Genomic DNA, 15,024 nt, shown 5'->3' with positions numbered 1-15,024 from the left:
AGAGATCCAGAAGTCCACGTCTATTGAAGATTGGAGATGGATTCCAGGAGACCTGAATATTGCTGATCTCATAACAAGAGGAGCATCACCAGAGGACCTTAGAAAGGATTCTGTGTGGCAGGAGGGACCAGAGTTTCTAAAACATCCTGTGGATGAGTGGCCGACAAAGTCAGCCAAAGAGGTTGCTGCGAATGCCAAAGCGAGCATTGACAAGTTTCAAAGGAAGTCTTTCACAGCAGTGGTAACCAGAGCACAGGCAAAAAGAAACCAGGATGATGTGCCATCTAGTATAGAAAAAACTCCGAAACCTACTCATGTCAGAAATGACCACAATTCTTGTGAACAAAAGTCCAAGATCCAAGTCCGAAGACCACCTGCCGGTTCTGCTGTACAAAGAATCCTGGACATAAAGAAATTCAGCAGCCTGACCAAGCTGATCCATGTCATTGCCTGGGTATGGAGAGCAGTCAGGAAGTGGCAAACTCTGATCAAACGCTCAGCCTCAAGTAAGCTAAAATATCAGGAAAAATCACCACAAATGTGCAAGCAAGCAGTACTCACTGCCATCGAGTGTGAAGATGTGCTCAGGGATCTTTTTCTTGCAGCCCAAGAAGGCATAATCTTTCAGGACACCACACTGAATAGACTTGCTGTGTTCAGAGAGGAACAGACTGGACTTTTGCTCTGTGGAGGAAGATGTCAGATTTTTAATGAAGAAAAATCAGCAGTGCCAATCATACCTTATGATGCATGGGTATCCACTCTCCTTGCCCAAGAAGCACACAATGCCAACCATGAAGAGATTGCAGGAACACTCCTTCGGATGAGGAAGAAGGCATGGGTGGTAAAAGGTCGTAAAGTGGCTCAAAAGATTGTGAACAATTGTGTTGCATGCAGAAAAGCCAGAGCTAAAAGATGCCAGCAAATCATGAGTGACCTTCCACCTGAGCGTATAACACCAGCTAATCCCTTTGAGTACACAACAGTGGACCTATTTGGACCTTATGAAGTGAAGGATGAGGTGAGAAAGAAAGTGAAACTCAAAGTATGGGGAATAGTCTTCTGCTGCATGGCATCCAGAGCCATACACACACATGTTGTCAGTGACCAGTCAGCTGAAGGCTTCCTGCTGGCCTACCAACGATTCACAGCACTGAGAGGGCACCCAAAAAAGCTGTGGTCAGATCCTGGGAAAAACTTTGTGGGTGCAAAACCTGCCCTTAAAGAGCTCTATTTGTTCCTTGACCGGCTGGAAAAGTCAAATATTGAGAGTGAAGCCGCCAAGAATGGCACAGGATGGAGCTGGAAAATCCACCCTGCGGACTCACCTCACAGGAACGGAGCTGCAGAGGCGGCGGTGCGCACTGTGAAGCGGGCCCTTCACAGTCTGGGAGGTGAAGGTGTCTTTACATGGAGTGAGTTTCAAACTTTTTTGTATTTAGCCTCCAACCTCGCAAATGAGAGACCCATTGACGCCAGGACCCAGAGTCGGGAGGACTGTGTGGAATACATCAGTCCAAATTCACTTCTACTTGGACGGGCTGGACCCAAAGGAGATCCAGCTAGCTTTGAGTTTGAAGGCTACCCTTACAAGAGACTAAAGGCCATACAAACAGAAGTTGACAGATTCTGGAAGAAATGGAGTCAGCTTGCTGGACCGAACCTCTTTGTGAGATCCAAATGGCACTCTGCCCACAGAAATGTGGCTATTGGAGATGTTGTCTGGATGGCTGACCAGAACGCCCTAAGGGGACAATACCGGCTCGCCAGAGTGACCAAAGTAAACGCTGACAGCAAGGGCATTGTGAGAGATGTGCACATCAGGACTTTTCCTAGCTATCCATTCTCCTCTGCAAAATCTGCTGAAAAGAAGGGAAAGCAGCACTCAAGTAAAATTCCGGCCACCATTCTTCACAGAGACGTCAGACGGATCATTGTTTTAATACCAGTTGAAGAACAAGAACAACATCATGCAAACGGAAGGTAAACTTGCCGGAACAGATGATGATGTGACCTCCTTGGGTTTAAAAACCAAGAGGTCAAGTGGGAGGTGTCAAGTCAAAGTACAGAGCAGCACAAACACCACTGATTTGTAGAGCACACGCCAGGCCTGAAGGGGCAACAGTGAGAGCTGAGGGCTGAAAATCTCCACCTGCTTCCAACAGATTGGTTTGATTGAGTTCACCTGCTCAGAGCACATGCTCAAAATGTTTGAGCTTCAGTCAGTCACCCCTTTGACATGCTGCTAAGAGTAAGGAAGACAGCTCCTGTTTGGACTCAGAAGACGCAACTGGTGAGGAAACCAAGGGAGAGAAGTTAATTTCACTGGGGAGAATCTTTAAAGAAGATAATTCCACTGATGTTTACACAATTGTTTAAGTTGACTGAAAGTAAATTTAAAAAAGTATCTGTGATGTTTAAGTTTATTCTTATAATTAGGATGGATTGTTTAAATTTCATTTCATTCATATTGTTGGAAATGTTTAAATGTATTCTTAAACCTAGACCTTATCAGTGGAAATTAATTTGGTTGGATTGATTTAAAAGAAAAGCAAAGCCTGTATTATGTTGTATGTTTATGAAACACTAATGTGTTTTTTTTCTGTTTGGTAAGGTTATCAAACTATTCAACCCCCACTATACTGCTATTCACCTATTCACCTATTCAACCCCCACTATTCGACTATTCATTTTGTTCATCCATTCATCTACACCAATAACCCACTTTATTTTATTGCTTCAAATCAAACATCAATAAATCACAAGGAAAAAGGATTGAGTTGTCCCTTTGAGTCCTTCCTGAGTCCAACTGGCCCTTTCAAGTTCGGGCAAGGCTGTGAAAAAACCTGGAGAACTTGACAGTGTGGGTTCACAGTGTGGCGCATATTTGTAACAGTGTTAAACTTGTTTATACGGCCACCCTCAGTGTGACCTGTATGGCTGTTGACCAAGAATGCTTTGCATTCACTTGTGTGTGTGAAAAGCCGTAGATATTATGTGATTGGATTTATTTAATTAAGGTTTATTGGTGCTCTGTACTTCTCTCTACGTCCGTGTACACAGCGGCGTTTTAAAAAGTCATAAATTTTACTTGTTGAAACCGATACCGATAATTTCCGATATTACATTTTAAAGCATTTATCGGCCGATAATATCGACAGTCCGATATTATCGGACATTTCTAGTGGCATCCTATGACAGTTCCACGCTGGAAATCACTGAGGACAGCCCATTCTTTCACAAATGTTTGTAGGAACAGTCTCCATGCCTAAGTGCTTGATTTTATACACCTGTGGCCGGGCCAAGTGATTAGGACACCTGATTCTCATCATTTGGATGGGTGGCCAAATACTTTTGGCAATATAGTGTAGGTCCCCTTTAAAAAAAAGTTCCAAAGGTCCTTTTTCCCTTTCTTCATGGGAGGTCCTGGAAGGACGGGTGAAGTAAAAATATGGCACGCTGCCTCGTAGGTGGAAAATGACAGCGTTTGTTGCTTGTGTTGTGTTGTGAAGGGTGACAGCAGAACACTCACCTGCCGTTTGTGCGGGGTTGATTCCTATTCCGTCTGCAAGGAAAGAACGCGAGTCAAACGTGCGCACAAATGAGAAACATGATTGACGCCATCTGCTATGTAACGAGAAGCAAACGTAAAGGCGACCTCAGTGACACAACCACACACCTGCCTTGGACTTACCTTGTGGTGCATTGGGTACACCTTACTGTCTAATGAGATCTGATGCAATAAACGACAACAGTGTTCATAGGAACATCACCACAGTGGAGTTTTTAATCAATCAATCAATCAAAGTTGACTTATATAGCCCTAAATTACGAATGTCTCAAAGGGCTGCACAAGCCACAACGACATCCTGGGCTCAGATCCCACATCAGGGCAAGGAAAAACTCAACCCAATGGGATGACATTGAGAAACCTTGGAGGGGACCGCAGATGGTTATCTATCTATTATCTAGCATAATATTGTGAGAGTCCAGTCCATAGTGGATCTAGCATAATATTGTGAGAGTCCAGTCCATAGTGGATCTAGCATAATAATGTGAGAGTCCAGTCCATAGTGGATCTAACATAATATTGTGAGAGTCCAGTCCATAGTGGATCTAACATAATATTGTGAGAGTCCAGTCCATAGTGGATCTAGCATAATATTGTGAGAGTCCAGTCCATAGTGGATCTAGCATAATAATGTGAGAGTCCAGTCCATAGTGGATCTAACATAATATTGTGAGAGTCCAGTCCATAGTGGATCTAGCATAATAGTGTGAGAGTCCAGTCCATAGTGGATCTAGCATAATAGTGTGAGAGTCCAGTCCGTAGTGGATCTAACATAATAGTGAGAGTCCAGTCCATAGTGGATCTAGCATAATAGTGTGAGAGTCCAGTCCATAGTGGATTTAGCATAATATTGTGAGAGTCCAGTCCATAGTGGATCTAACATAATAGTGAGAGTCCAGTTCATAGTGGATCTAACATAATAGTGAGAGTCCAGTTCATAGTAGATCTAACATAATAGTGAGAGTCCAGTCCATAGTGGATCTAACATAATAGTGAGAGTCCAGTTCATAGTGGATCTAACATAATAGTGAGAGTCTAGTCCATAGTGGATCTAACATAATAGTGAGAGTCCAGTCCATAGTGGATCTAACATAATAGTGAGAGTCCAGTCCATAGTGGATCTAGCATAATATTGTGGGAGTCCAGTTCATAGTGGATCTAACATAATAGTGTGAGAGTCCAGTCCATAGTGGATCTAACATAATAGTGAGAGTCCAGTCCATAGTGGATCTAACATAATAGTAAGAGTCAAGTCCATAGTGGATCTAACATAATAGTGTGAGTCCAGTCCATAGTGGATCTAACATAATAGTGAGAGTCCAGTCCATAGTGGATCTAACATAATAGTGTGAGAGTCCAGTCCATAGTGGATCTAACATAATAGTGTGAGAGTCCAGTCCATAGTGGATCTAGCATAATATTGTGAGAGTCCAGTCCATAGTGGATCTAACATAATAGTGAGAGTCCAGTCCATAGTGGATCTCGCATAATATTGTGAGAATCCAGTCCATAGTGGATCTAGTTGATAGTGTGAGTCTAGTCCATAGATTATTAGATTCCAGTCCATTATGTCAAGATGATTCCTCTTATTGAGTGAAAATTCATATTTTAGTCGTAACAGTCCTCACGTGATGTATGGTGTATTTCTTCTCTTCCCTGCATTGGCCTGTTCTGTGTCTAAAAGACGCGACTCTTTTATAGCACGGAGATAGCTCTGCTTGGTTTGTCTTGTCACCGTCTTCCACACATCCCAACAACGTGGGACAAGGATTGTTCTGATGCCGAAGATCACTCATTTATATTGTGTTTGTCTTTTGGTCAAAAGGTTACTCTCTAAATTGTTTTTTTGTGATTGATACTGTATTACTGCCTCACCCAATATTTAACAACAAAAACTCTTGTTTTTGCTCGTCCTCCCCCCAAAAAAACAAGCCACTTCTCACTAACCCCTCTACTTTCTTCTTACATTCCCAAGGCGGATACAAAGATCTGGAAGTTTCTTTGTCTTGCTGTCTTTTCCCCCCCTTCCTTTAAGCAGCGTAGACTTGTTTCTCTGCAAACTGATGTTATTTTAGATTAGGGCTGCAACTAACCCTTATTTTGATAGTCGATTAGTCAACGACTATCTTAACGATTAGTCTACTAATCAGATAATAGAGCGTACGCGTATTTAATGGCTCTAATTTTTCCATCCACCTTTAAAACCTCTAAAGGCTTAGTGGCCACATGCGTGGACAGCAACTTTTAGTTCTTATTTCCAAAATTGTGTACACTACTGAATTGGGGTCTTACGGCCGCTTATGTGGACACTTATACTGCCATCTGGTGGTGTCAGAAGAGTATAACATACAATGGAATTTGGGAAGAAAAAAAAGTGTAAAAATAAGAATTAGCATGTCACTAAGCATGAAGTACACGTTTGTGTACTTATGGACTAAGTACTCATATAAAAAGATGATTCTTAGTTTTTACTCTAATTTGGGTCCAATAAGCCCAAATAGCAAGGAGAGAAAAAAAAAGCATGTAAACAAACAGCTTGGGCCTTAAGAGGTTAAAAGTTATTTTAGGCCTGTGCTTACGAACAACAAAGATGACGAATTAATTCATAAATATTTATTTATACTGCTCATTCAGCTGTTACAGTGATTATTAAATTGTTTCCATTAAAAAGAAAGTGAAGGCAAAGTGCTAAAAAAAAATGTTTTACCTTGATTATTAGACTTAGACTTCCTTTTTTATTGTCATTCAAATTTGAACTTTGCAGTACAGATAAGAACGAAATTTCGTTGCATTAGCTCATGGTAGTGCAGGGTAAAAAATCAATAAGGTGCAGATATAAATAAATAGATTACTGTACAGATAAATATATTGCACTTTTGCATATGCATCAACGTTTATGGATGTATGTTATATTGTCTTTATATTCCAGCCAGTTTATCCATTTTTGGGGGGAATTGAGGGGATTATGTATTAAAAACTGTTAAAATAGCAGCAATGAAAACAAACAACAAAATCTAACTTCCTCTAAAAGAGAAGCATTTTGTGATGTTTCAAAAGCGGCACACTGATATATTGACTATTGATTAACTATTGGCAATTGACGCTGCTTTGAAAAGTACTTAAAATCGATGTCGACAACGTTTAGCTGGCTGATTTAAGCTAAAAAGATAGTTATTTTTCACACAACTCACTAACACTCCTACCGAGGTTGAGAGGCGTCTTCCCTCCAGATGTCCGACATCCTACTTTTGCATTAAATGCTTGTGTAAAACATGTACTGCCATAAAAAACAAGGTCTGCTTTGCCAAATGAGCAAGACATTGATGTTTTTAGCATGAATAGGAAGAAATGTTAATGTTATCACTGGGGTGGACCCACCTCCTGCCGGGAAAACGAGCCACTGTTGTCAAATAAAATTGGGCGGCAAATGTTATTGTCGACTAATCCTTGCACCCCAAATACTTAAAAGACCATAGCTTCCTCTGGACATGTCTTTATTGAATAGGAAACATTCGAAAAACACTCACCATTAGTGATGATGGCGCTGGTGGCTGGGGGCACTTTGAACTGCAGAGAAGTGAAGCAGAGAAGCAGAGAATGAACGCAAAATACGAATATATTTAAAATTGATCAAGAAATTTGAGCGTTCAAAGCATATTTAAAAAAAAAAAATCCTGTAAACACTTTTGAGTGGGACCCTTGAGGGTCGAAGGGATGTTATTAACAATTTGGATTGTTAATAAAAATGGTAAGTAATAATTAAGAATTAAATAAATGTTGTTATGAATTATTGACCTGTTCAAGGCTCAGATAACTTCACATCAAATATTGAATAATTTAACTTTTGGGGCGGAATATTGCATATTTTTTTGACAAAAAGGCCAACGTTGCTATACAACATTCAAAAAAATAAAAAAACTACTTAAAATCAACAATTATATTTAAAATTGATCTAGAAATGTTAGAGTTCAATGTATATAAAAAAAAAATATATATATATATATATGAATTAAATACTTTTGAGTGGGACCCTTGAGGGTGGATTTTTAATAAAAACAGTCAATGCTCAAAAAATCATAAAGAATTAAATAAATGTTATGAACTATTGACCTGTTTAAGGTTCAAATAACTTCACATGAAATATTGACAAATTAATTTTGGGGGGAGGAATATTGCATTTTTTTTTTTGACAAAAAAGAAAAAATTGCTATAAAACATTCAAAAAAAAGAAGAAAAAAAACTACTTAAAATCAACAAATATATTTAAAATTGATCTAGAAATGTTAGAGTTCAATGTATATACAAATATATATATATGAATTAAATACTTTTGAGTGGGACCCTTGAGGGTGGAATGGACCTATAATGTGGATTTTTAATAAAAACAGTCAATGCTCAAAAATAATTAAGAATTATAATAAATGTTGTTATGAATTATTGACCTGTTTAAGGCTCAGATAACTTCACATCAAATATTGAATAATTTAACTTTTGGGGCGGAATATTGCATATTTTTTTGACAAAAAGGCCAACGTTGCTATACAACATTCAAAAAAATAAAAAAACTACTTAAAATCAACAATTATATTTGCTCAAAAATAATTAAGAATTAAATAAATGTTGTTATGAATTATTGACCTGTTCAAGGCTCAGATAACTTTACATTAAATATTGACAAATTAATTTTAGGGGGAGGAATATTGCATTTTTTTTTTTTTTTGACAAAAAGGACAAAATTGCTATACAACATTCAAAAAAAAGAAGAAAAAAAACTACTTAAAATCAACAAATATATTTAAAATTGATCTAGAAATGTTAGAGTTCAATGTATATAAAAATATATATATATGAATTAAATACTTTTGAGTGGGACCTTTGAGGGTGGAATGGACCTATAATGTGGATTTTTAATAAAAACAGTCAATGCTCAAAAATAATTAAGAATTATAATAAATGTTGTTATGAATTATTGACCTGTTTAAGGCTCAGATAACTTCACATCAAATATTGAATAATTTAACTTTTGGGGCGGAATATTGCATATTTTTTTGACAAAAAGGCCAACGTTGCTATACAACATTTAAAAAAATATAAAAAACTACTTAAAATCAACAATTATATTTAAAATTGATCTAGAAATGTTAGAGTTCAATGTATATATATAAAAAAAAATATATGAATTCAATAATTTTGAGTGGGACCCTTGAGGGTGGATTTTTAATAAAAACAGTCAATGCTCAAAAAATCATAAAGAATTAAATAAATGTTATGAACTATTGACCTGTTTAAGGTTCAAATAACTTCACATGAAATATTGACAAATTAATTTTGGGGGGAGGAATATTGCATTTTTTTTTTTTGACAAAAAGGACAAAATTGCTATACAACATTAAAAAAAAAGAAGAACAAAAACTACTTAAAATCAACAAATATATTTAAAATTGATCTAGAAATGTTAGAGTTCAATGTATATAAAAAAATATATATATGAATTAATTACTTTTGAGTGGGACCCTTGAGGGTGGAATGGACCTATAATGTGGATTTTTAATAAAAAAACAGTCAATGCTCAAAAATAATTAAGAATTATAATAAATGTTGTTATGAATTATTGACCTGTTCAAGGCTCAGATAACTTCACATCAAATATTGAATAATTTAACTTTTGGGGCGGAATATTGCATATTTTTTTGACAAAAAGGCCAACGTTGCTATACAACATTCAAAAAAATAAAAAAACTACTTAAAATCAACAATTATATTTAAAATTGATCTAGAAATGTTAAGAGTTCAATGTATATAAAAATATATATATATATGAATTAAATACTTTTGAGTGGGACCCTTGAGGGTGGATTTTTAATAAAAACAGTCAATGCTCAAAAAATCATAAAGAATTCAAATCAATGTTATGAACTATTGACCTGTTTAAGGTTCAAATAACTTCACATGAAATATTGACAAATTAATTTTGGGGGGAGGAATATTGCATTTTTTTTTTTTGACAAAAAGGACAAAATTGCTATAAAACATTAAAAAAAAAGAAGAAAAAAAACTACTTAAAAGCCATCCATCCATCCATTTTCTACCGCTTATTCCCTCAACAAATATATTTAAAATTGATCTAGAAATGTTAGAGTTCTATGTATATAAAAATATATATATATATGAATTCAATGTATATAAAAAAATATATATATGAATTAAATACTTTTGAGTGGGACCCTTGAGGGTGGAATGGACCTATAATGTGGATTTTTAATAAAAACAGTTAATGCTAAAAAATAATTAAGAATTATAATAAATGTTATGAATTATTGACCTGTTTAAGGCTCAGATAACTTCACATCAAATATTGAATAATTTAACTTTTGGGGCGGAATATTTTTGACGAAAAGGCCAACGTTGCTATACAACATTCAAAAAAATAAAAAAACTACTTAAAATCAACAATTATATTTGCTCAAAAATAATTAAGAATTAAATAAATGTTGTTATGAATTATTGACCTGTTCAAGGCTCAGATAACTTTACATTAAATATTGACAAATTAATTTTAGGGGAAGGAATATTGCATTTTTTTTTGACAAAAAGGACAAAATTGCTATACAACATTCAAAAAAAAGAAGAAAAAAAAACTACTTAAAATCAACAAATATATTTAAAATTGATCTAGAAATGTTAGAGTTCAATGTATATAAAAATATATATATATGAATTAAATACTTTTGAGTGGGACCCTTGAGGGTGGAATGGACCTATAATGTGGATTTTTAATAAAAACAGTCAATGCTCAAAAATAAGAATTATAATAAATGTTATGAATTATTGACCTGTTTAAGGCTCAGATAACTTCACATCAAATATTGAATAATTTAACTTTTGGGGCGGAATATTGCATATTTTTTTTGACAAAAAGGCCAACGTTGCTATACAACATTCAAAAAAACTACTTAAAATCAACAATTATATTTAAAATTGATCTAGAAATGTTAGAGTTCAATGTATATAAAAAATATAGATATATATGAATTAAATAATTTTGAGTGGGACCCTTGAGGGTGGATTTTTAATAAAAACAGTCAATGCTCAAAAAATCATAAAGAATTCAAATCAATGTTATGAACTATTGACCTGTTTAAGGTTCAAATAACTTCACATGAAATATTGACAAATTAATTTTGGGGGGAGGAATATTGCATTTTTTTTTTTTTTGACAAAAAGGACAAAATTGCTATACAACATTCAAAAAAAAGAAGAAAAAAAAACTACTTAAAATCAACAAATATATTTAAAATTGATCTAGAAATGTTAGAGTTCAATGTATATAAAAATATATATATATATGAATTAAATACTTTTGAGTGGGACCCTTGAGGGTGGAATGGACCTATAATGTGGATTTTTAATAAAAAAACAGTCAATGCTCAAAAATAATTAAGAATTATAATAAATGTTGTTATGAATTATTGACCTGTTTAAGGCTCAGATAACTTCACATCAAATATTGAATAATTTAACTTTTGGGGCGGAATATTGCATATTTGTTTTTGACAAAAAGGCCAACGTTGCTATACAACATTCAAAAAAATAAAAAAACTACTTAAAATCAACAATTATATTTGCTCAAAAATAATTAAGAATTAAATAAATGTTGTTATGAATTATTGACCTGTTCAAGGCTCAGATAACTTTACATTAAATATTGACAAATTAATTTTAGGGGGAGGAATATTGCATTTGTTTTTTTTTTTTGACAAAAAGGACAAAATTGCTATACAACATTCAAAAAAAAGAAGAAAAAAAAACTACTTAAAATCAACAAATATATTTAAAATTGATCTAGAAATGTTAGAGTTCAATGTATATAAAAACATATATATATGAATTAAATACTTTTGAGTGGGACCCTTGAGGGTGGAATGGACCTATAATGTGGATTTTTAATAAAAAAACAGTCAATGCTCAAAAATAATTAAGAATTATAATACATTTTGTTATGAATTATTGACCTGTTTAAGGCTCAGATAAGTTCACATCAAATATTGAATAATTTAACTTTTGGGGCGGAATATTGCATATTTTTTTGACAAAAAGGCCAACGTTGCTATACAACATTCAAAAAAATAAAAAAACTACTTAAAATCAACAATTATATTTAAAATTGATCTAGAAATGTTAGAGTTCAATGTATATTAAAAAAATATATATATATATGAATTAAATAATTTTGAGTGGGACCCTTGAGGGTGGATTTTTAATAAAAACAGTCAATGCTCAAAAAATCATAAAGAATTAAATAAATGTTATGAACTATTGACCTGTTTAAGGTTCAAATAACTTCACATGAAATATTGACAAATTAATTTTGGGGGGAGGAATATTGCATTTTTTTTTTTTTGACAAAAAGGACAAAATTGCTATACGACATTCAAAAAAAAGAAGAAAAAAAACCTACTTAAAATCAACAAATATATTTAAAATTGATCTAGAAATGTTAGAGTTCAATGTATATAAAAAAATATATATGTATGAATTAAATACTTTTGAGTGGGACCCTTGAGGGTGGATTTTTAATAAAAACAGTCAATGCTGAAAAAATCATAAAGAATTAAAATCAATGTTATGAACTATTGACCTGTTTAAGGTTCAAATAACTTCACATCAAATATTTGACCAATTAATTTTTGGGGGAGGAATATTACATAATGTTTGACAAAAAGGCCAAAATTGGTATACAACATTGAAAAAAATCAAAAAACAAGTTAAAATCAACAAATATATTTAAAATGAATCTACAAATGTTAGCGGTCAATGTATATATAAAAAAATATAACTTTGAATTACTTGAAACACTTTTGAGGGTCGAAGGGATGTTATTAACAATGTGGATTGTTAATAAAAATGGTCAATGTCCAAAAATAATTAAGAATTAAAATAAATGTTATGAATTATTGACCTGTTTAAGGCTCAAAAAACTTCACATTAAATATTTGACAAATTAATTTTTGGGGGAGGAATATTGCATATTTTTCTGACAAAAAGGACAAAATTGCTATACAACATTAAAAAAATTAAAAACAATTAAAACCTACTTAAAATCAACAAATATATTTAAAATTGATCTAGAAATTTTAGAGTTCAATGTATATATACATATATAAAAAATAAATAAATAAAATAAATAAATAAATATATATATATATATATAAATTAAATACTTTTGAGTGGGACCCTTGAAGGTGGAATGGACCTATAATGTGGATTTTTAATAAAAACAGTTAATGCTCAAGAAATCATAAATAATTCAAATCAATTTGATTAACTATTGACCTGTTTAAGGTTCAACTTCAAATAACTTCACATCAAATATTTGACTATTTTTTTGGGGGAGGAATATTTCATAATGTTTGACAAAAAGGCCACAATTGGTATACAACATTGAAAAAAATCAAAAAACAACTTAAATTCAACAAATATATTTAAAATTAATCTAAAAATGTTAGCGGTCAATGTATATACATAAAAATATATATTTGAATTAATTGAAACACTTTTGAGTGGGACCCTTGAGGGTCGAAGGGTTGTTATTAACAATGTGGATTGTTAATAAAAATGGTCAATACTCAAAAATAATTAAGAATTAAAATAAATGTTATGAATTATTGACCTGTTTAAGGCTCAAATAACTTCACATTAAATATTTGACAAATTAATTTTTGGGGAGGAATATTGCATATTTGTTTGACAAAAAGGACAAAATTGCTATACAACATTCAAAAAAATAAAAAATTAACTACTTAAAATCAACAAATATATTTAAAATTGATCTAGAAATTTTTGAGTTCAATGTATATAAAAATATATACATGAATTAAATACTTTTGAGTGGGACCCTTTAGGGTGGAATGGACCTACAATGTGGATTTTTAATAGAAACAGTTAATGCTCAAAAAATCATAAAGAATTCAAATCAATGTTATGAACTATTGACCTGTTTAAGGCTCAAATAACTTCACATCAAATATTTGACTAATTAATTTTTGGGTGAGGAATATTGCATAATGTTTGACAAAAAGGCCAAAATTTGTATACAACTTTGAAAAAAAATCAAAAAACCAACTTAAAATCAACAAATATATTTAAAATTAATCTACAAATGTTAAAAAAATAGTTATATAAAAATAAGTCAATGTTAAAAAATAATTAAGAATTCAAATCAATGTTGTTATGAATTATTGACCTGTTTAAGGCTCAAATAACTTCACATCAAATATTGAATAATTTAACTTTTGGGGAGGAATATTGCATATTTTTTTGACAAAAAGGCCAAAGTTGCTATACAACATTCAAAAAAATAAAAAATAAAATACTTAAAATCAACAAATATATTTAAAATTGATCTAAAAATTTTAGAGTTCAGTGTATAAATAAAAAAAAAAAAAGGAATTAAACACTTGAGTGGGACCCTTGAGGGTGGAAGAGACCTACAATGTGCATTTTTATTAAAAACAGTCCATCCATCCATCCATTTTCTACCGCTTATTCCCTTTTGGGGTCGCGGGGGGCGCTGGAGCCTATCTCAGCTACAATCGGGCGGAAGGCGGGGTACACCCTGGACAAGTCGCCACCTCATCGCATTGAGTATTGACTGTTTTTTATTAAAAACAGTCAATACTCAAAAAGTAATAATGAATTAAAATCAATGTTGTTATGAATTATTGACCTGTTTAAGGCTCCTATAAGTTCACATCAAATATTTGAAAAGTCCACCGGTGCTACAGCAGCTGACAGGATGATGGAGGAAGCCGGCTGGCGGCGGCAGATAACATTAGCTCCTCCCAGGAGTGAAGTTAGGATGAGCGAGTTTGGGGGGAAAAAAAAAAGTCTGTCTCTCAAATGCTGGTGATGGAGAAGAAAAAAAAACCCTGACGCTTGCGGTTATTTATCGCACTAATCACAACCTCCATGTTGATTAATCGTGCGGCCATAGCACATGTCCCCTCAGACTCATAGTGATAGCGTTTCTTACGCCCACCTCCAATTTTCTTACAAAAAATGACAAACATCGCCGGTAAAAGAGGTTTAATGTTCCGTTATTGTTGAATTCAAGATGTATTCAGTTTGAATGGGGGTGCTAGAAAGGGACCTGTAGAGGTTTACTATGACAGTCACACAACTACTACTATGGGGGGATAAAGAACAACGTCTCAATGAAGTGATAACCATGTAACTCTACAAGGAGATGTACAGCCATCCAAACATCACTTTGTTAACTCGCGCTAACATGTATTCAAGAAGGGCTGCAGTTGGCAACATATCCTAGTTCCTGATGCTTCTCACCCTCGCTGACGTCACACGTAATGCTGGGCGACATGGCGGAAAACTGTATTACCGTAGGTGTTTTATACAGACCGATAAAATGTTTTTATTGGAAATGTAACCTTCCTCAG

The 15,024-nt window shown here is 33.6% G+C and overlaps 1 protein-coding gene across 1 annotated transcript in view; it reads right to left on the bottom strand.

Annotated features, from left to right (window-relative positions):
- Positions 1–15,024, bottom strand: part of ufm1 (ubiquitin-fold modifier 1) — a 45,632-nt gene that overhangs the window by 13,854 nt on the left and 16,754 nt on the right. The window contains exons 4-5 of the mRNA XM_061931313.1: positions 7,099–7,138; positions 3,533–3,565 (exon numbers count right to left, since the gene is read on the bottom strand). Coding sequence (XP_061787297.1) covers positions 3,533–3,565; positions 7,099–7,138 — 73 coding nt within the window. The remainder of the gene's footprint in view (positions 1–3,532; positions 3,566–7,098; positions 7,139–15,024) is intronic.

This window comes from Nerophis lumbriciformis, linkage group LG37, assembly GCF_033978685.3.
Source record: "Nerophis lumbriciformis linkage group LG37, RoL_Nlum_v2.1, whole genome shotgun sequence".
In the NCBI taxonomy this organism is placed as follows: Eukaryota; Metazoa; Chordata; class Actinopteri; order Syngnathiformes; family Syngnathidae; genus Nerophis; species Nerophis lumbriciformis.
This window is presented reverse-complemented; position numbering and strand designations above follow the sequence as displayed.